Source organism: Podarcis liolepis (genome assembly GCF_965112155.1).
Source record: "Podarcis liolepis genome assembly, chromosome: 2".
NCBI classification, from domain to species: Eukaryota; Metazoa; Chordata; class Lepidosauria; order Squamata; family Lacertidae; genus Podarcis; species Podarcis liolepis.
Window position 1 is genome coordinate 91,941,158 of NC_139555.1, and position 23,303 is coordinate 91,964,460.

Sequence of the window (23,303 nt, forward strand, 5' to 3'; positions counted from 1 at the left end):
TTCTCAATTCTGACATGTCAGATTGTGCACTTCCTATCACATGTAGAGTTTCTTCATCCAGGTAGACTAAAGGGGTTCCTCAACAATGATCCTGAGCGTTTGCAGAGTGATTTTCTTTTGCAAAAGGGAAAAAAGCATATCTGTATAGATATACCCTGGAACCCAGGATCATATGTATCAATAAGCTCAATTTGGGGGGCAAATATTTCTGCATGGAAGAAAACTTTGGTCAAGAGACTCTTGTGCATGACGTAAGTAGCCCAGAATGTCTGTCCTGAGGGCAGAAATGTTTATCTGTCTGGAGTGTGTGAGAAGCAGAAATGCTAACAAGGCCTTAATTGAGCTAAGACAACGCACCAGTGTGAAAATGATAAATTTGTTGCTGCATATGGCTAACACTGCTGGCACCTCCATTAGACTCCCTATATTCCAATAAGGCTTGAGATCACATTAACCCCCCCAAACACTGGAAAACTTTTTTTTGCAGGTGTTGAATTTGTGGCCTGTCATTTATCCATACAGAACCAATAGTAGTGTATACGCATGTGTGTGTGTGTGTCTTAAGAAAGGAGTCAATCAGTGAACAGGAAAAGGTTTGTGGGATGTTGGAGAAGAGAGAGTAGTGGCTCCATTTTTTTCTATACAAGCAGCTTTAGCTATTGTTGTTCTAATGTTTCTTCTCTGGAATACACACACAGAATAAACTTTGCTTTTAGATTGCATTCTTGCTGCTTGGAATAATTTTACGCTTGGTTAAGTTTTTTTTTCTGTGTTGAGTTTTCAACATCCTTTTTGTACAGCTCTTGAGTTTTCTATTTTTAAACATTTGATTTTAGTTTCTTTTCATGGATTAATCATCTGCCTGTATTTCCTGCATCCCATATCCTGGACACCAGACTGATCATTTGCAGCTTTTCTCTTGCTGATGCTTCAGATTTGGAAGAATTCATATGAATGCACAAAGCTTCTTTATGCTGAGTCTGTTAGAATTCCTGCTCCATGATTGCAGTCATGGGATTTTTGTCTATCACATGACAGTGTATGTTTGACTCCACAGAGTGGGAAGTGATGGAGACAGGATGTTTGTGTTACTGTGTTCTGTGAAGTGGGACTATTGTCCTTTGTTCTTTTTTCTCTTTGCTGTCTGATGCTAGAGAGAGAGGGAGCCATGTTGCAGTGCTCCGTGTATGTTTATATGTAAATAAAGTAGATTAGCCAAAATGCTGAGTTGCTGAGGTCTGTTATGCAAGGTCTGCTATGCTGCTGAGGTCTGTTACGCTGCGAAGACTCTGCAGATCCCTAAGTGTGCCAGTATCTGTTGGTATCGGTTGCTGTGATGTTTGGGCAGAAGAAAGCTTTTGAAGCTGCCGAACAAATGACTAGGAGGGAGAGAACATGCCAGTTGGGCATGTGTCTCTACCAGGGTCCTACTCAAGTGTAGGACGAGCTCCTGACAGAGTCTACCTAGCCCAGTATTGTCAGTGCTGATTGGCGTTTGCATTTCCAAGGTCTCACCCCCCGGCCCCCCGCTTGCTGCATATGATTCTTAGTTGGCAGGGGTAGCACTGCTTACCTGACCTCCTGTCACCTCCACTGTTGTGGCATACCAGGAATGTGAGTTGGTAGTGAAGTCGGTGCAGTTCAAATGCACTGGTGGAGCTAATCTGGCACTCCAGTCTCACTCCTCCTCCTGCTGGTACACCATAGCGATGGTGGTAACAGGAGGTCAGGTAAGGAGCGTCGCCTCTCCCATCAAAACTGTAAGCTAGAGGTGCCAGATGTCGGTGTTCTGCTAAACGTTTAACATACAGATATTGTTAATAATCATCACAAGAGAAGCTTGCATACATCTGATGAATTTCTTATATGTTCAGATCAGTGGGACCTGCTATAAAATGTTGAAGTGGAATGATATCCTCTTCAGGATTTCAGCCAAGCCATTTCCTCCCCAACCACAATCAGTTTTATGCCCCCCAATTGTCAACACCCTGAGTTTTCACTGGGTTGTTTTGGATCTCATCTTGCAAGTCTGAACATCAGAAACAGAGGGAATATTACGTCATAATTCACCCTAAGTCCATCTTTAATATTGACTTTTAGAGGTACAAGATTCCATGTTCCTGAAATTACTTTGCCTCATGAGAAATGTTTAAGTTTGGGACTTTTGTCCTAGTTGGACCTTTGGTCCAAATGAGATGGAAGTGTTGCCCTGAGTTTTCAGAGAAAGTATTCTGAATTTCCTTTGCCGTTTCCCCCTTCTCTCTGTTAGCAATCACTTGAGCTCTTATTGTGTTACCACAGGCAGGACTTGTCTTTGCTGTATGTGATACCCATTTTATTAGTGGATTCTTTTGCCAGCAAAAGACTTGAATCGTATCTGGACATCTAAGCCAAATAACCTCATTCCATTCTTATAGGAACCCTCAAAACAACTTGTTTCACTGCAGCAAATTTCTTGCAAGCTTTACATTTGAATTTACTGGTTCTCGCAGTTCATTATGGCTTCCCTCCTTCACCTTGACACGATGCATGATAGCCTTTGTGTAAGGGGCTCAATGCCCAACTCAACGCTGAACGTCAAACAATCAATCAATCAAGTAGTTTGTGAGTCTGGTGGTGTTTAATAGCTTCTTTCAGGCTGGATGCCTGAAAAAAAGACAGAGCACCACATCAATGAATAATACCCAACATTGATCTTTTTTAAATGACAAACTATATATTTGGTGTCATCAACAATCTGTATAGAAGCGATCCAACTTGATTAAACTTGAGAAAGACCTGACCAGCAAATGTCTTTTCTTCTTCTTAAAAGAAGGATTAGAAAGATATTCAATTCCAAACGCTACACTGAAAATACACAAAGAGCCAGACATTCACAGCTAATATGCCCCTCTAGGTTGCTCGCTAACATAATTTTTATCTTTTATTAATATGTACAATTTATAGATGCGTAGTACTGAGTCTGCAAAATTCTGATTCAGAATCACATATATGCTGGATAACAAAAGCAACTGGAATTTCCTTTTTAGCTGCTCCCCTGTTTTCGTATTAATTTGTGTTTTAGTCATTCATTTATGAAGCCATGGAAGCTGGATAAGTAGGTTAAAAAAAAATCAGAATTTACAATATTCCAGTAACAAACACCCAGTGGTCTGTATTTCTGGCAGTGCAAGGTGAAAAACAGTATGAAGGAATCTGTGATGCATTCCACTTTCTGCACTCCATTAGGCTGTCAGTGTGGAGATTCCTCTTAATGATTAAGTCACTAACCTCTAGAAAATCAATGCTACCTTACAATCTGCTCTCTAACCTCTTGGTACCAAGAACTAGAGTAGTTTGGTTGCCCAGTGTGCTAATGCATTATTTATAGGTCATTGCCTAGCAGAGAAGAAGGGGGGGGGGAGAGTCCTGCCAGTGCAAAAGGGGTTAAACATTTTCTTGCCCAGATGGATACAGTAGTCATTAATTGCACAGAAGTCACCAAGGTCACACTTCTCCTTGCATGTCAATGCTAATTTCCAATAGACTCAGCCAGCCTTGTCTTGGACTGTGGGGAATTTAAGAGAGAGGCAGATACATGCTGGTTATAGAACAAAGGCACCTATATACAGATGCTGCTTTGGGTCTCTCTCTCTCTCTCTCTCTCTCTCTCTCTCTCTCTCTCTCTCTCTGTGTGTGTGTGTGTGTGTGTGTGTGTGATGATGATGATGATGTGGGGAGGAACTTAAGGAACCAAAAAGCACTGGCTTCAAATGCTGAAAGACATAATGCAGTCAAAAGAAGGGTGTTGCAGCTCAGATCAAATCAGAATTGCCAAGCATTCAGAGTTACCTTTTCACTCCCAGTATGGCTGTCAAACAAGGCTAAATTAAAGTTGATAGGGGCACCGAGGCAGCAATAATTTTGAGGGTCCCCTGGAGTACAGAGATACACAGAGGAATGCTCACTCCAGTTAAAGGAACCTTATTTTGCCTCCTTTCACTTCCTCTCTGCTGTCAACAGAATGAGCACAGGTGTACTTAACTCTGCTGTAAAGAACACTCTCTTTAAAGAAAGAGAGCAACTCGGATGCTCCAGGAATAGCACAGAAAATTGGAGAGGAGGGCAAGTCAGAGCGTTCTACTTGGACTTAGCTGAACGGCGTTCAAACCTCAGCTTGACCATGGCTCTGCTGTGGTGACCTCTCCAACTGCAGCTCCCTGCCTGCAAAATGGACGCCATCACCATCGTAGTTGAAAACAGACCCTCCAGGATGTTGTTACTATTACTATCAGATTGTTACTTTTAATGTTTGATGTTTTATTATGCTTTTATATGTGTTGAAAGCCACCCAGAGTGACTGTGGCAACCCAGCCAGATAAATGGGGTATAAATAAAAAATGGTTGTTGTTGTTGAACTCCCATCAGCCTCAGCAATCAGTGATCAGGGATGGGAGAATTTGCAGTCCAGCAATATCTATTTGATATTCCTCTCCCCAAAGTAAAACTTAGTTAAAACGATGGATTTGGCTCACACTGAATATGGTGATGGCCACCGACTTAGATGACTTTAAGAGGGGGTGGTACGAATTCTTGGAGGATAAAGCTATCCATGACTAGTTGTTATAAGTGCCTCTGAATAACATGTTGCATAGGACAGTTAGGAGAAGACTATCTGCACTCTACTTCTGTAGGCATTGGGTTGGATGCTCATAGCCTCCAACATTTCTCCAATGAAAATAGGGACACCCCATTTTACTATTTATACCCCACTCTGAGCAGTTCCCAACAGGTATAAAAATAAAACATCAAACATTAAAAAACCTCCCTATACTGGATTGCCTTCAGATGGCTCAGGGATTGGATAACTCCATACCCCCCAACATTTCTCCCATGAAAATAGGGACATCCTAAGGAAAAGTGGGACATTCCGGGATCAAATCAGAAACTGGGATGGTGTCTCTAAATCAGGGACGCCCCTGGAAAATAGGGACACTTGGAGGGTCTGTGGTGTTTGGCCAGATAGGCATTTGGTCTGCTTAAGCAGGACTCATATTATATTACAGTATTAAGAAAAAAAACCCTCAGTCTAGAGGTCATCATTTATGCTTGCAGGCACCCCCAAAATTTCAGACACAGAGCAAAGCTTTTGATTTCCCCCACTACTTTTAAATATCAGTCCCCTGTGTTGCACTGCAAGCCACTTTCGCAATTTCATTGGGTTTTCAAAGCAGTGTTTGTTTGTTTTTACTGATAGAGGCAACAGTTAGGGAAGAGAGTCAAGGACCTCATGAGGTACACAGAATGAAGTTCACAGCATTCTAAGTAACAGCAAAATGCAATGAATTATGGATGTTCTTCTGTATGGTTAATTTGCCCCTGATTAGGGAGATGTTTTGATTTGTCTAAGCTATAAACAAACTATAACATTTGGTTGGAAGCCTTTTAAATGATTATTTGATTTATCCAACTAAAGGTTCAAACTCCACAACCCAGGAGAGAATTTCATCTTTCTATAGATATTTTAAAACAAGGCTTTATGGGGTGAAATCCTGATGGATTTTCTTTTAGGGTTTGTGCCAGCCCCTGCTACCACAGAGGAAGGCAATTATTTGCTGCCATTATGGTAGATATACCAGCAGAGCACCCCATGTGGTTTTCCTTGTACATTTACCAGGACTGTGCATGGCTCCCAAGCTTTGCCTTGTATCTCTCTCTCTGTTTCCATGTGCATGCATGTGCGTGCGCACACACACACGTTTTGAAATCCAGTCACTATGTGCTTTCTCTGCTTCGATCTGTGTTTCAGTTTCTGAGCTGATCTGTGTAAAATGAAGCTCTGTGATCTCCAGTTACTACAACATGGAACCTAAAAATGTCTATAACTTCCCTCCTTTTTGGCCAAAATAGATGAACTTTACAGGAAGAGGAGCCTCCCGGAATGGATTAAGCTTGTCAAATTGCAGACAAATAGGTCTAGTGGCTTTTTTTGTGTGAGAGTGATTTCTCCATACTCCCTTATAAGCAGAGTGGATGCGAGGGTTTCTTTCTTTCTTACCTTAAAATAATTAAGAGTTGACTGAGTGGTGTGCATTCTTGCCTTGTGCATTTTTTAAATGGTGGATTCACTCTTTCTTATGGTTGTTTGTGCCCTCTGACAGGCTTTACAGACCTCTTAATATGCCTTTACATGCCTCCTAATCAAGGCTTTTTTCCCCAGCCGGAACTCAGTTCTGGCACCTCTCAGGTAGGTGCCATTGCCATTATAAGAGAACAAGGGAGGCGTTTATGGTGAGTTCTGGAACCACTTTTTCTAGAAAAATAGCACTGCTCCTAATACATGTTTACATGTCTATAATCGACTTAACAATGCGAGGATGTGTAAAATGCTGCCTGCAGAGTTCTGAAGAGCCCCAGGTTGGTTTGTTGCTCTGCTTTAACAACAAAAAAATACAATTAAAAAAGAACAAATAGCAGTTCATATTTCAGTGATGGATATTGATCTCATCCACTATCGGAAAAGCTCTCTAAAATGATATATATTCTTGGCCTGGTTTGGACATACACATCTCAGCTAAATAAGCAAAGTTATGAACTAGCCTTTTGGCACCATGTACTACCCTTTCCCTTCTCCTTTCTTGGCTCACCATAATCAACAAATGAAAAGATCTAGAAAGCCATTGCAATTTGTGCTACAAAGTACAGCCACAATTGTGCTACAAAGTACAGCCACAATGTATAGCCACAATTAAGCAGGTAATTTGCCAAGCTAAACTACCAATTTAAACATTAGAAGCCTTTAATTCACCATAGTTTCATTTGAACCAGGAAACCATAGCTTCCCACTATGTTTCAACCAGGAAACTATGGTTACTAGGTTTGGAGCAAAATGAAGCTTATTCTGCACCTGGTAACCACAGTTTTCCAAACTGCGTATATAGAAAAAGTATAGTTAATGGAAGACTTCCAGGCTCATTGTAGCATGGTATCTCACTTCATATCTCAGCTTTTTTATGCCTCCCCAACCCTGCCCACATCAGTAGTTCTATACATAATGCCTGCTGGAATTATGGCTTTCTAGAGTGGCGCTCACAAAAATCCCCTCACGTGTTGAAAACGTATATGAGGGGCTTGTAGATAATTCTAGCTATACCCTGGAACAACCAGTGGTAGGGAGAATCCTTCTTGGTCCAATATTTTCCAGTGCATGGAAGACCCTTGTGTGTGTTTGGCTGCTTCACATGGCTCTTGAACATGCAGGAGATAAAGCTGGTCTTCGTGTCTTTGTGGGAGGCAGGACTGACTGGTTTGATCCCACAAAAACGTGTGGAGGCTTATGTGAACTCCCCTTTAGACAGTCATAATCCCAGTAGACAGTTCACATAGAAATCTGATGCGTGGGTGGGTGTTTCTCAAGAGACATACAGTACAACCCTGAGTAAAGTGACAAAAAAGGATTTAATTTTAGATAGATTTCTAACATTGAATGGAGTTGACACACATTGCTGAAACATTGCTCAGCTGTTTATTGTATCGACTTTAATCCACCATGCATTTCCCCCCAGAAATGGTCCCAATATTGAGAAGCAGGCAATATCATGGGATCAAAAAAAATGCTGCCTAACACCCCTGTTTAATATTTATTTCGGGGGGGGGGGATACAGGATCCAACTAACGCCGCACGCTAGTGGAAGTCACTGCAAAGGTTCTCGCTGTGCAAAGGGGCTTTCTCCTCCTGCACCTTTCCTAAAGCCACCCCAGAGGGTCAGGAGAAACTCCTAGAAAAGCATGCAAGAGGGGAGGGATTTTGCCATCTGACAAGCTGAAATGCTTTGTGCTGACAGAACAATCAGAAGTGTGTGGTGTTGAATTCCTTCCACAGCCCCTTTCTCCCAATGCAAATCTCCTTCATTTGAACAAAAAGCCTGGTACTGCCTGAATGCTATTAGTAGCTGCAAGGTCTCCACTGGTACACAGTAAAATGTGCTGTCTCAGCATGAAATGCTGGCGTTTAAGGGCCTTGTGTTCAACTGCATACACATCTACAAAAAGGGCAGATGGTGCAGGATACTGGAGGAAAGATGGCTGTGCTGCTAAGCAACCAATTATGCTGGCATGATTTATTCTTATGACAAGATTCCACACAAAGCAATTAAGCAGTGTCAGTGTTGCACACTGTACGCCTCAGGGGGATGTGATTATTCATGCAGTCATTCATTTCGTAGCTGGTGGGAGCAGGCAAACTTAAGAGGCAAAGATGCTCCAAAATACTACTACAACTACTAATAAAAAGTGATACAGAGAATTTGTAGGTAAGTAGTACAGTGGTACCTCGGGTTGCAAACACCTCAGGTTACAAACACTTCAGGTTACAGACTCCGCTAACGTGGAAGTAGTACCTCAGGTTAAGAACTTTACCTCAGGATGAGAACAGAAATTGTGTGGCAGCAGCGGCGCGGTGGCAGCAGCAGCAGCAGCAGCAGCAGCAGTGGGAGGCCCCATTAGCTAAAGTCGTACCTCAGGTTAAGAATGGTTTCAGGTTAAGAATGGACCTCCGGAACAAATTCAATTCATAACCAGAGGTACCACTGTACTGTCTGAGGTTGAAAGAGGAAGGGCCCTAAGGATTAACTCCTGGTATTAACATACAAGGCAGGGTGTATAACCAAGATGTCATTGGTACCCCAAACTCAACATATCACAACTGCCGTTATGAAGTTGTATGTATACCGCATTCCAGCCTTCTAATTCCACCCTACAGTGTCACCACAGTTATCCATTGGTTATCCCCATTTATTTCTTGTTCGTTCATTCATTCATTCCATTTATTTCCATTGGTTATCCCCATTTATTTCATTAATCGGAAGCAGTTTCAAAACCTGCTGCCTGTGACTAGACAGGGGGAAGCTGGAGAGAATCTGTCAATCCATAAATCATTCACCTTTGCTGGGGAAAGAACCTTCTTCTCCAGTGTGCTTCCATTCAGTATTATACAAGTACAATGTCATCCCATTAAAACTAGAGCAACCACCATAAGGCATACATACAGTCTTGCCCGCTATTGCTGCAACAAGATTGAACTGGGGATGACGACACCCATTTACCCAAGCAAGAGCCTCTACAGCTCGAGTTCCAACTGGGTCTTAGTAGCTCATTATGGAACAGGAGCAGCAGGTACCTATCACGTTGGTTGTATTATGAAGACCTTTGCCGATGAATTTTGAAGTATAAGCTGTGAAAATGCACAGACTTTGGAAAAGGCTAAGCTTCTCACACACACACACACACACACCTCAGAAGTTTGACAATGCCTTAGTCTAGACATGGATGAAATATGCTTAACAGTAGAAAAAGTCTTACTAACTGCTCTCCTCAGCTCATTAAACCACCTCCTCCCACACACCACTTTTGTGCTCTTATAATTCCAGTTGGCATCGTCTGCTCAACTGAGACATTCACATTCAAAACTGTCACTAAGACTCACAGGGGAATGTTTTTTTCAGGGTTTCTGTCTTGTTGGAAGATGCTGAAAAACCTGCAGCAAGGAGAGCCTCAGCCAGGGTTTGCCAACCTGGTGGCCTCCAGACATTTTGGACTGCAACTCCTCTCAGCCCCAGCCAGCACAGCCATAGGAGTTGCAGCTCAAAGCATCTGTGGGCACCAGGCTTGTGAAGGCTAGCCTAGGAGTGCAAACCTGGAATTGTATAATTTATACAATATTGTAAAATACAATGTTGGGGAAGCAGATACATTTCCTCAACTGCTTAAACATGTGACTTTAATAATTGCTTGTTGTAAAAAAGCACATCATTAACTGTTGTTCTTTTCTTTATCGGCTATTGTGACATCATTCCCCCCTTCTGCTTTCAACATCCTTGCCCTGCCCTAGAGGGATCCCAGGCAGTCAGGGATCAACTGGGCTATGTAGCTAATTGGACTCGGTTGCATGCTGCTATCACTGAGGCTGAATTAATGCCATTCTGAATGGGTCTCATGGATGATACTGGACAGTAAGTGACTACATTGGAGTGGCAGCATGATGTCAACAAACATTTGGCTGCAGACAGACATATCTGATGGTGAATGAAACATATTGAAGGAGAGGGCAATATTTCCTAACTGGAGAAACAGTTCATCTTTTTGAAGGAATCACCGAAAAATTGCCAAAAGGACTGCTCTTTTTGACACTGATAAAATGTTTGATGAAGTCACATTCTTTTTCTCCCCTGCCCTTGACTTCAGTTGCAGGGCCACAAAGTTTGAGGAGTATCCAGTTCTAGTTGGCTGCAAGGAGAAACTGCTTCCATGATGTCTAGTTACTGAAAGTCTGCAAAATGTGAAAAGAAATACTTTGCTTCTAAGGACCAGAAGTGCTTAGAGTTTTGCAAGCTATGGTGGGCAGAATATGCAGGCACCCTGCATATTCTATGCAGTAACACAGCATTTGGCAGCCTTAATATAATGGAATATAAACCATGCATGTTTATGTTCTACTTAGAGATAAAGATTTAACTTCAGGCCAACATCACCCACAGTAAACCCACAGTAAACGTTACTTTAATGGTGTACCTAGAACCTGAATACCCTGCCTGATATTGCCCATTCCTGACCCCCATCTATACACTTTGAGATTTTGTGTGCTCAGGGTTTTGCCTGTCGAGGGCTAGTGAAACAGAACCTGGGTATCCACAAATATGAAAGCCTTTATTTGCCCTTCATGGCAATCTCTATTCATTACAAAGACTCTGGATGGGGAAAGTCATGGATGCCAACAACTGATTTTTTAAAGTGTCTTTGCTCTAAAGTGTCTAAGCAAAATATCCAAACACAACCAATGAATTTCATGGGGTTGATATAATATAAATCAAATCAGGTCGCATTTTAACATCACTGGGAATTCTCTGCATATCAGAGAAATAGCCCACAAGGTCAATACATGCTGAGCAGAGCATGCCTTTAATGATCAAACAACCATAGAATTCAAAACCAGTATCTGCAAGAAGCTGTGGTCATCTCTGCCTCTCCCTCTCCTCATTTTACAGCTCATTCCCATCTGCCCCACTCTAGAAATGTTCCTTGATAGAAAAGCTTGATTTTCAGCAGAACTTAGCTAAGCAAGCAGGAGAGGCAGAAGTAGGGCTGCTGGCAACCTCTGTGGTAACTGTGTGGCTTTAAAAAGGAATGAGAAGAATTCCTAGAGGATAAGGCTATCAACAGCTACTTGTCGTGATGGCAAGAAACTGCCACCAAGATTCAGAGGCAGCAAACCTCTAGATACCAGAAGCTGGGGACTGAGAGAGAAAGAGAGAGCTATTGCCTTAATGTCCTGCTTGTGGGCTTCCAATAGTCATCTGATTGGCCACTATGTAAAACAGGAGGCTGGTTGGTCTGGGCCCACAGGTTATAAGGCTAGGGTTACTGGCCCTGCATGTGATGCTCTAGCCGAAGGCACACACACACAAAAAGGAACCCTATCTTCTCCACCCCTGGTTTTCAAAACATCTTTAATTGACTTTAGACAGATTTCCTGATGGTGGTGAATGTTTTCCAGCAACTGGTATTTGAAAGCATTACTGCTTCCCACCATGGTAGCTATGGTTTTCTGCTATGGGGTAGCATGATCAGCTTAGAGTTATGTCACTTCCCTTAATAAGCTCCCGTTCTTCTGTGCATCTATACATGAACGCTCCTTGTGTGTCTGACCACTGATCTGTTTCTCTGTACGACTGTGTCCATGAAGGCTGAGCTCTAATAAGCTAGGAAACTACCATGGAGGAAAGCCAACCATTTCTACATTTTTAGTGAAACAGTCAGCATTTCAGCCTTAAGGATAATTAAGCTAATTTATCCCCAATATAATTGACGTAGAATACATTCTGAAATTCTCCGTTAATTCCCCTCTGCACATTTATTTGAGCAAATACGTTGCATAAACTTCTTCCTGGCTAGTGGCCTTATTCTAATAAGACACATTCTCATTAGCCACAATAGGCTGTGTCCAAAGACACCATTCTGCTTGTGTGACAGAACTCCTCTCTCTTTTCTCTTCTCTGTTATTAGGAGTGTGCTGAGTTCCAACCCATCATTTCCTTCAAGCAGGGCAGACCATTACCCATCCCACCTCAATTTTCATTTTTCTTTTTGCTAACCCCCTAAGATTTTCATTTGGGGAGGGGGTGGAATTTCTGCAGATGTTCCCCAGACATGGTGATACTTTATTCTTGTTTCTCTAAGGCCACATTTTGACTCCATTTCCGACTGCACCCGTCCCCACCGATCTCGCTGTTAGATGGAACCATTTCAACCTTGGTCCCCTAATCTGATTGACTGAAAAGAGGTGGAGTAGATAAAGCCCTTAACAACTTGGGACCAGCTGGTCTACGGAATCACCTTACCCTCCATGTGCTCACTTGACTGCTTTGATTGGCGGAACTGGCACTATCACAGGTGAGATGGAATACCTGATCCGCATTTGTAAGAACTTGATTGCTTAGTGTGGCAGTGCCTATACTTCGGAACACCCTGCCTATTGAGTGCACTCTTTTCGGTACCTGCTAAAAACATCAAACAAATTCTGTTCTCATATCCCTTACATGTCAGCTAATTTGCTTACTCTATAGACAATATTTGATATTACCACGTTGTCTTAACACATTTCAGCAAATCCAAAATCCTGAAGAAGAGAGGGTGGGTGGGAAAAGGCAGGAGAGAAACTTAAAAGCAGCTCCTAAACCATGATTGCTTAAACATCCTTCATTTTTATATGCACTCTAAGTGGCTTATATTTCACCTCAACTTCACTCTCCTAGCACAAAGCCAAGAGATTTTCTCGCACAGTATACAGCAGTTTACCTTTAGGTGGAAAAGGCTATTAGCCAGCCCCTGCTGAGCTATTGTGTGCAATGGGCAAGCTGAAAAGAACCATGGCTTGCTCTTCAGGCTTTTCACTCCTGGATTTTGGGAATCATTAGCTGAAATTATTTTTCAAGAAATATTTTTTTAATAGGTGAGGAAGAAAATAATAGGATTGAGCTGTAGGATGACTTGTCTGTTGAAAAACCAGGGGGAGAGATTCAGATCCTGCTTTACATGAAGGCCAGGCCCATATATTAAACCAATTATCCCTTAGTCGTGTCTTAGTGATTAATGGGATGAACTCCGCACTGCCCATTATCTTACTCACTAGGCTGCACTGGTCAAAGGAATAATGCTACTGGCAGCGAGAGGAAGAAGTGTTTCAGTTTAGCTTCAATTCCTTTTCAAGATTCCCAATTATTTTCATTTCTGTGTAACCATCAAATGCTCCTGGAGTCCTTTGGCAGGTTGTGGCTCAGCAGCAAAGGGATTGGTGCATAAAAAGAAAGAAGGTTGGTGAGGTGTGATGAGAAGGGTCCCACAAACATGCCCATACTATTTATGAACACATCTATTTAGCCGACCCTTCATTGGTCAGGATCTCAGGGTGGCGTACAACAGCTAAAACAGGCTTCTGGTTCCTGTCTTGCCATGGTGATGGCTCTTTCAACATCAGAGAGAGGCACAGGCTGAAAAGGGGGATGGAAGGGGTTAAACTATCCTCTATAAACCTCTTGGGAGGTACAACGGTTTGTTCCCACGTGGATCAGCACAGGGACGGATGCTATGCACTTCGCCTGATGCGAAACCCCCCAAATGATGCGGAGGTTCTCCTTATAATTGGGTTTTAATTGGCATTAAGAATAGGCATGCACCAGAGGAGACGGACATTATAACTGGGAACAATCAGCTCATGGAACTGAGGTTTGAAATTGGGAGAAGATTCTATCCTGTGCTGGAGGTGGTTGGAGGAGAGTAGGGGCTCTCTGCTATATTTTATGGAAGTTTTTGAATTTATGATTTGGCAATCCTCTCCTAATAGTGAATTTTAAGATATACGTACAAAGTGAGGGTGGTTTGATGTACAATGTAACATTGAGATTCAAGAGATGTATTTCAAGCATGAGGCTTGAAAGGAGTAAGGGAGAGCCTTGTTTTGTTTGGAAGGATGTTGCTGGGCATACCACCCCTAAAAAAGACTGAAAGAGATCATCGAGATGTTGAGATATAATTTTTTTTAAGAAAAAAGAAAAATGCAATGGTAGCAGCAAAAGGAAAAGTGCTGCGAGGGCTTTTTGGATGCTGGAAGAGGAAAGGCACTGCCTTTCTCCTCCCTTCCCAGCCAGAGGAAGAAATGGCGAGTCTCTGGAACTTGTCGATTCTTGATGCCAGTGGAAGGGAGGGATCTGCTGTTGTTGATTTGGAGCTGCTTGAGTATTATGGGAAGGAGATGAGCCAGAGAAATAAGTAGTTGCAGCTCCGCCCTGACCAGGCTGGAATACAACAACAGTGGGAGTAAGGAGATAGCCCCAAACGCCGCAGGAAAGAGGAAAACATCAGAGGGACATATAAGGCCAAGAGACTAACAACTGACTTTTGGATGTGGCGCATGCAGGATTAAAAGGAAAAGCTTTGGTTCCTCACCACAAGCCTTTTTTTTTCTTTAAAAAAAAGTTAAATAATATAATAACACAAATAGAAATCATTAAGAATACAGCTGTTAATTATGTGATAATTTTGAAAAATGGAATGTAACAGAAATAAATAAGAATAGGAAATGCAGTAATATTAGATTAAAAAGAGCCATCAAGAATGATACGCGGGAAGCCTCTTAACAAAATTGTATTAATTTGGAACTAATTTGTGTAATTGGGTTTATATTGGAAAAGCAATAGAAATGATTGGCAAACAAATACAGCTAAAACAATAGATGCTATGAAACCACATAAACATCAATCAAAACATTAAAAAAAACCTAGTGTTGCAACAGGCGAACCACTTCAGTACATTTGATCTTGAACCACATCTAGCACTCACAAAGGCACAAAGGAAGAGATGCATCTTAAGGCTTTGTTGAAAACTCATCAGTGGGGAGGCCAACTGAATCTCCTGAGGGAGAGTGTTCCAGAGGTGGGGTGCCATCACAGAGAAGGCACTGCACTGCATCACATGACAAAAGGCCTTTCCCTTTGGACAGGAACACCAGCAGAGCCCCTCCTTCAACAGATCTTAAAGCTCAGAATAGTTGGTTCAGAGAGAGGCACTTATTCAGGCATTAGGGCTCCCAAATCATTTAGGGTTTTATAGGTTAATATCAAAACCTTGTATCGGCCCCATTAACATATGAACAGCCAGTGCAACTTGAGCCGAATTGGTTTAATATGATTTTGGATAGTCATATCATACAGCACTGGCGGCTGCATTCCGCACTAGCTGCGATGCCAGACCATCTTCAAGGAGAAACCCATATAAAGCACATTACAGTAATCTAATTTTGAGGTCACCAGAGGGTGGATCACTGTTGGAAGGATATCCTGGCCCAGGAGCAGCTGCAGCAATCATGCCAGTCAGAGTTGGAAATCGAAACTACTTGCCAATGACATGTCTGGACCTATAGGGATTGAATCCAGAAATACTTTGAAGCAACAGATCTGTTTTCAGGGACAGTGAGACTCCACTGTCTTCAGGCTCCCCAGTTTCCTAACACAGGCCACCCAAGAGCAGTGCATCTATTTTGTTGGGATTCACCTTTAGTTTTTAGCCATCATCTGTTTCTGCCTTCAGGTGCTGGTTTAGCATCTGCATAGTCTCACCTGAGTCAGATAGTATGGAAAGGTACAGCTGGATGTTTCCATGTCCCAAATAACTTAACATTATGGGAGACTCCTGGCAACTGCTAAATACAGTAGCACCATATCATTTCCTCTTGTCTCTCCCAGAAAAGTGATATTGTTACACAGCCAACTTCCCCGTCCTTCTCAATTTCCTTGGCTGATGCTCACGGAGTGGGAAAACTCAAAAGGTGAGGATGTCATTTCATACATTTTGTATTGCAAAATGTTACTACAAGAGAAGGAGGAATGACATAAGGCTGCTGCAGTGGTTTACGCTTTTGGTCCTTGAGAGCTGGCAACCACCCTATATTGTAATTCTTATTAAATTTTCAGAGTGCCATAACTCATGCAGCCAAAACGACAGCAGCCAGGGGTGTACTGGACTCAGAGGAACCCTGAGTTTTGCAGAAGTACAATTTCTAATAATAATAATAATAATAATAATAATAATAATAATAATAATCCAAAGGAAGGGAGAAACCCCCAAAACTGCTCAGTGAGACCTGAGCTTGCTCAGTGCCCAAATGAGGTTAACTGATTGACATGAAAATAACCAGATGGGAAGGGGAATGGAGAAAGAAGCATAGAGATATAGAGACCCATCTTTTGGTCTGGATAGACCCCTAGTTATCACTGAGAAGCTTTTTGAAAAATATCCTTAGGGAAGAAAGTGAGATCTGTTCCTGGAAATCAATGGTGAAATCCAAGGGTTTAATACAGTGGTACCTCGGGTTACATACGCTTCAGGTTACATACACTTCAGGTTACAGACTCCGCTAACCCAGAAATAGTGCTTCAGGTTAAGAACTTTGCTTCAGGATGAGAACAGAAATTGTGCTCCGGCAGCGCGGCAGCAGCAGGAGGCCCCATTAGCTAAAGTGGTGCTTCAGGTTAAGAACAGTTTCAGGTTAAGTACAGACTTCTGGAACGAATTAAATACTTAACCCGAGGTACCACTGTCTATCTGGGCACCAATGTGTTCACCCTTAAACAGACCAATGAGGACTGAGCGAGGTCACTGAGTATGGAATGCTGACTGACGTGTTGAGAAGAAAACTTGGGGTGTGGGAAGAGCATGAAACTGAATAGTCGTAATATTTCCTCAGTTCATCCAATTATGACCCCCTGGATCTTAAATTAAGGCTGGAGCTTTAATTGCTAACTTCTTTTCATTATCTATAAGATCTGTTGCTTTACAGATTACTTTTGCTATATTTTAAAATTAGAATGTTTACACTTCAAAGCTTATTTCATTCCCTCGCATTCAAGTTTTAGAAATGATTTAGGTTAGACCAGAGGTCGGCAACCCGCGGCTCCGGAGCCGCATGCGGCTCTTTTGCACCTTTGCCGCGGCTCCGCAGATCCTCGGGGACCCTGAGCAGAAAAGCAGAAGCGCCAGAAAGAGGAGGGGGATGGAGCTGGGCAGCCGAGCCGGGCAAAGCAGGGCAGCGGCGGCAGCGGAGCTCGAGAGGCGGCGGCTGCTAGGATGGAGGAGGCGGCGGCCAGAGAAGGGCTGCTGCTGCTGCTTCTGCCGCCGGAGGCAAGTTCTGCCAGGCGGCTTCACGGCTCATAGCTTCCCCCGCCCACCCAGGCCACGCTCTCCTCAGCCCCGTGCGCGAGGCACCTGAGGCGAGGGGGAGAGAGAGAGCGCGGGGGAGAGAGAGCGCGCGCTCGAGATGGCGGGGCGGTGTGTGTGTGTGTGTGTGTGTGTGTGTGAGAGAGAGAGAGAGAGAGAGAGAGAGGTGTGGCGGTGGTGCTTCAGGATCTCCGTGTCGGCGCCCGCCCGCCCGCCCGCTGCGCACTTCCGCTGGAGGCCGGGGGGAAAGAGAGCCAAAGAGAGCCACAGAGCCGGAGCGGCAGGGAGACCGAGCAACCCACAGCCTCACGCCCCCCCCCCCCAGATGCTCCAGATATGGTTTACTTGGGCTCTATGACCAATTTTGACTTGGCTTATGCATGGACTCAAGATAAATGTGTTCCACTTGTTCGTGAAATTACGTTTGAGAATGGAGAGGAATTGACAGAAGAGGGTCTTCCTTTTCTTATACTCTTTCATATGAAAGATGACACAGAAAGTCTAGAGAAGTTCCAGCAGGAAGTTGCACGGCAGTTAATAAGTGAAAAGGGTACGATAAACTTTTTACATGCTGATTGTGACAAGTTCAGACATCCACTCCTCCACATTCAGAAGACTCCAGCAGACTGTCCTGTTATTGCTATTGACAGTTTTAGGCACATGTATGTCTTCCCAGACTTCAGCGATGTGGCTACTCCAGGTAAACTCAAGCAATTTGTACTAGATTTGCACTCTGGGAAACTGCACAGGGAATTTCACCATGGCCCAGATCCAACTGATGTAGCACCTGGTCAGCCACTTCAAGACATAGTAAGCAGCCCACCTGAAAGTTCATTCCAGAAGCTAGCAGCCAGTGGACATAGATACACCTTATTGCGGGAAAAAGATGAACTCTGAAAGCTCGAAACCATCTCATAAGCCTTTCAAAACAGCAGCCGTAACTCCTGTGGGGTGGAAATAGGAAACCTATATTTTCATAAATTCTCTGTGTTTTTATTTTTAATCTTTTTTTTTTCTTTGCTCCCTGCAGTTTGTAAATACGTTAGTGTCATTTTGGACAGCATCTTTCCAAAATTCTTATTTCATCAAACGGTTAAGTAAAACTTTTTTTAAAATCCAAATGAAGGTGTTGACATGGCCAGCAACATGCTGTTAACTTGCACTATCCCATTAACAGGACTTCTAGGTTTCCTTTGGTGTAATCTGACCGCCTTATCCTTTACTTCCACATGAACATCATTTTGTTAATTTGTTTATTGATGGGCTATTCTGGATACTTGGGAGGGAAATAAATTACAAAAATATCTATGTATTAATTTGTATAATGCCCTCTATGCACATGGTGCTTTGCAAAAAATGGATATGAGAGGTACCATACCCCTCTTTGCTATCTGAAATAAACTCAGGGAAAAGAGAGAGAATGGGGGAAGGGGAAGAATGTGTGGTTATTTACATTTGGCTTGTTTTGCGGCTCCCAGGTTTTTTTTTCCCCTTCGGAAACGGGTCCAAGTGGCTCTTTTTGTCTTAAAGGTTGCAGACCCCTGGGTTAGACTCTTACTTTCAACCTCTACATTCCCTCGTTAGGATGACGGATGATCTTCCTCACAAATCCAGAGTTCTCCACTCCCTCTTTTATTTCCTGACCCTTTTAAAAACAGCCTCAATGGATGCTCAAACAGCCATGGTTTAAAACATCCACGAATAGAGATCACACAGCTTTTTTCAACAGCTGCTCTTTAGAATTAGAATATTTACTCCCAATATGCAATTAGGCAGTCCTGTAGTAAGCAAAGGCTTGTTTCAACAGTTACAGAGGTATATTGTAGAAAAGAAGCGAGATTTAAAAACAAAAAAGGCTAGTTCATTGCACTGTTGTTTGAATGGGATTGTTATATTGCATATTTTAATTGTGGATGTTTATATTTTAATTGGATTGTTTAATATTTTAATATTTAAATGGGATTGTTTTATTGTGTGTTTTAATTATGGATGCCTATATGTCAATGCTTGTGCAATTGCGTTTTTTTTATCTTCACAAACACTTAGAAGTTTATTTTGGCATTAAGTGGTATAAAATTAAATAAATAACAGGGGCAACAAAATTCCTCTTCTCCCAGGCCTGTGGCTAATTAAACAATCTATGGCCTTTTAAACTGTGTGTGTGTGTGTTTTTGTGGGGATGTTGTTTCTGTTTACTATGTCACATATTTGTGTGTGAGTGTTTGTAAATAGCCCTGTGATCCTTGGATGAAGGGCTGTATAATAATAATAATAATAATAATAATAATAATAATAATAATAATAATAATAATTAATTCTTATATGCCAAACTCCCAACAGGCTTTGGGTAGCAGAACAGTAGTTTGTTTAGGGGCTTTCATCAAGCATTGACCCAGCAGCACATGTGATTTAAGTACTGGAACAAGAGGGCACAATAAAACATTGGAACCTGAACCCTGGATATTACAGTAAGGGCTGTAGAATGAAACTCCGTTTATTTCTTTTCCTTCCCCCTGAGACTATCCTTTAGATGCTTGAAAACTGCTATTGTGTTCTCTGTTCTTCCATAAACTCTGCATGATTACCTCTTGCAACTCAAATCATCTGCTTTGTTTATTTCCTTTGGATTCCCTCCAGTTTTTGAATACCCATAAACTGTGATGACCGAGACTCCCGCACGCCACTTGAGCTAAGCCCTCCTGTATCAAGTGCCAAGGAGAGTAGTAGCTTGTCTCTCACTGTGAAAAATTAATCAGGAATCGGCTCCCCACTACCCCAGACAAGAATGCCACACTGTTGATACAGGCTCAGATTGTTATCTGTATACTTTCCATAGGCTTCTGCTCAGTGCAGGCAAAGCCATTTTCTATTTACACATTTCGTTTCCTTCTCCAGGATTTAATTGCTTTATATTTGTCTTGGGTGAACTTCATTTTATAAAGTGCTTCAATTTTAAAAATTAAATATTGTCCTCTGTGGTGACTGAAGCAGCACCCCAGTTACATATTGCCTAAAGATTAGGTCATAAGTGACAATATAAAACATCTAGACTAGGATGTGACCTCTGTGGAATATTCTTTGCTTATTTTACAGTGTTTTAATCTAGTGGAAATAGTTTTCTGGAGCGGTAGGAAGAGGAATGGAAAGAAACTCTCTCGAGGGTCAGGAGTGTGGGTGGGTAGTAGCGAGTCGCATCTAACTGTAGTAGAAAATAGTAGCATGGCTTGCTTTGAAACGGAATCGAGTTAATGGAGAATAGATCTATTAATGGCTGTTTGCCATGATGCCGAGATGGAACCTCCAGATTCAGAGGTTATATGCATGTTGTTCATGAATAGCAGAGGGAGAAGACTGTTGCCTTCATGTCCAGTTTGCGTGTTTTGCAGGAGCATCTAGTTGGCTGTTGTTGGGAACTGTATTTCATCGGCCCTGAGGAGGGTGGGCTGTCTGGGAGAAGACAAGGGGTGGGAGGAGCTATCCATAGATGATCCTGTAGACTGGGTCAGGTCATACTGAGGGCTGGAGCTGACAGAGCCAGCCCCCCAGCTCAGTCTCTCATCTGTTCCCAAAGTGTCACTCATGCCTCCTTTGTCACTAAGGAAAAGGTGATACTAGCTCTGGAGGGAGCAGAGGAGTCAGGCTTAGCGTTCCTAGAGCTGTCCCAGTTTGCTTGCCCAGTCCTGTTTGCTGCACTAAGTTGTGTTCACTCCATTCACATATAACAGGATCACAGTCTTAGTTTCTCTAATCTTGCCTAGCACCTGTTGTGCATATTTACCCTTGCCACCTTTTTTTACTCTGAGCAATAAATAATTTTATATATCTATTACTCCCAGAAGTGCAAGCTGGATTTAGAAGAGGCAGAGGAACCAGAGACCAAATTGCAAACATGCGCTGGATTATGGAGAAAGCTAGAGAGTTCCAGAAAGACATCTACTTCTGCTTCATTGACTATGCAAAAGCCTTTGACTGTGTCGACCACAGCAAACTATGGCAAGTTCTTAAAGAAATGGGAGTGCCTGATCACCTCATCTGTCTCCTGAGAAATCTCTATGTGGGACAAGAAGCTACAGTTAGAACTGGATATGGAACAACTGATTGGTTCCAAATTGGGAAAGGAGTACGACAAGGCTGTATATTGTCTCCCTGCTTATTTAACTTATATGCAGAATTCATCATGCGAAAGGCTGGGCTGGATGAATCCCAAGCCGGAATTAAGATTGCCGGAAGAAATATCAACAACCTCAGATATGCAGATGACACAACCTTGATGGCAGAAAGTGAAGAGGAATTAAAGAACCTTTTAATGAGGGTGAAAGAGAAGAGCGCAAAATATGGTCTGAAGCTCAACATCAAAAAAACGAAGATCATGGCCACTGGGCCCATCACCACCTGGCAAATAGATGGGGAAGAAATGGAGGCAGTGAGAGATTTTACTTTCTTGGGCTCCATGATCAGTGCAGATGGTGACAGCAGTCACAAAATTAAAAGACGCCTGCTCCTTGGGAGAAAGGCGATGGCAAACCTAGACAACATCTTAAAAAGCAGAGACATCACCTTGCCAACAAAGGTCCGTATAGTAAAAGCCATGGTTTTCCCAGTAGTGATGTATGGAAGTGAGAGCTGGACCATAAAGAAGGCTGATCGCCGAAGAATTGATGCTTTTGAATTATGGTGCTGGAGGAGACTCTTGAGAGTCCCATGGACTGCAAGAAGATCAAACCTCTCCATTCTGAAGGAAATCAGCCCTGAGTGCTCACTGGAAGGACAGATCGTGAAGCTGAGGCTCCAATACTTTGGCCACCTCATGAGAAGAGAAGACTCCCTGGAAAAGACCCTGATGTTGGGAAAGATGGAGGGCACAAGAAGAAGGGGACGACAGAGAATGAGATGGTTGGATGGTGTTCTTGAAGCTACTAGCATGAGTTTGGTCAAACTGCGGGAGGCAGTGGAGGACAGAAGTGCCTGGCGTGCTCTGGTCCATGGGGTCACGAAGAGTCGGACACGACTAAACAACAACAACACCCAAGTCTGAGTCCTTCATCCACTGAAAGCCAGGGCACTGTATTAAGGAGGAAGCAACTACAGTGGTACCTTGGGTTACATACGCTTCAGGTTACATACGCTTCAGGTTACAGACTCTGCTAACCCAGAAATAGTACCTTGGGCTAAGAACTTTGCTTCAGGATGAGAACAGAAATTGTGCTCTGGTGGCGCGGCAGCAGCAGGAGGCCCCATTAGCTAAAGTGGTGCTTCAGGTTAAGAACAGTTTCAGGTTAAGAACAGACCTCCGGAAGGAATTAAGTACTTAACCCGAGGCACCACTGTATTTGATGTAATACAAAAATTATTTTTGAGACTGCTAATACGAGTGTACTTGAATCAGGATGTCTGAAGCAATTCTTCTTCTTATTGCTGTAAACATCTTGTTTCTAACATTTATTTCACAGCTGTACTTAATCCTACAGACCATATCTGGGCAACCCATGGTCCATAGGCTCCATGCCCTCGGTGGCTTTCATGCAGCCCAAGGGGGTGCTTAAGCTATCTAATCCCTCCCACCAATAGATTTTGCTGCCTCCATTAGCCCTGTCCTATCCATGTAAATCAGGTGTGGGGAACATTAGGCCCTCCAGATGTCACTGAATTACAATTCTCATCAGCCCTGGCCATTGTCCATGCTTGCAGGGGGTGATGAGAGTTGTAGTTTGGCAGCATCTGGAGGGCTAACGGTTCCTCACCCGTGTTTTGAAGCATGTTCCCTTCAGACTGACAAGCAGGCTGTTTGACAGGCTAGATGTGAGGGGGAGATCCTCCCTGCATTCCATCCTAGACATGTAAATGGTGCTCACCAGTAACAAACCAGCGCTCTCAGTGCTGATCCTTATGTAGCCAAAATAACACCATTCATGCACAAGTGGGAGGTACTAGCAGGTTTTATATTTCCCCCCCAAAAGATATTTATTAAAGTTTTTTTTAATATAACAATGAAAAAATGAAAAAATAAAAAGAAACAAAATACAACATAAAAACAGTTAAAAAACAAATAATTTTCCATA

The 23,303-nt window shown here is 42.7% G+C and overlaps 1 protein-coding gene across 1 annotated transcript; it reads left to right on the plus strand.

Moving 5' to 3' along the window:
• Window positions 1–9,065: 9,065 nt before the first annotated feature.
• On the plus strand, window positions 9,066–18,537 carry LOC310700905 (endoplasmic reticulum resident protein 44-like; the record flags this gene model as incomplete). The annotated part of the gene is made up of 2 exons (XM_083490858.1): window positions 9,066–9,153; window positions 17,570–18,537. The coding sequence occupies 2 exons, from the start codon at window positions 9,066–9,068 to the stop codon at window positions 18,139–18,141; spliced, it is 660 nt and encodes a 219-aa protein (XP_083346984.1). The 3' UTR covers window positions 18,142–18,537.
• Window positions 18,538–23,303: the final 4,766 nt, after the last annotated feature.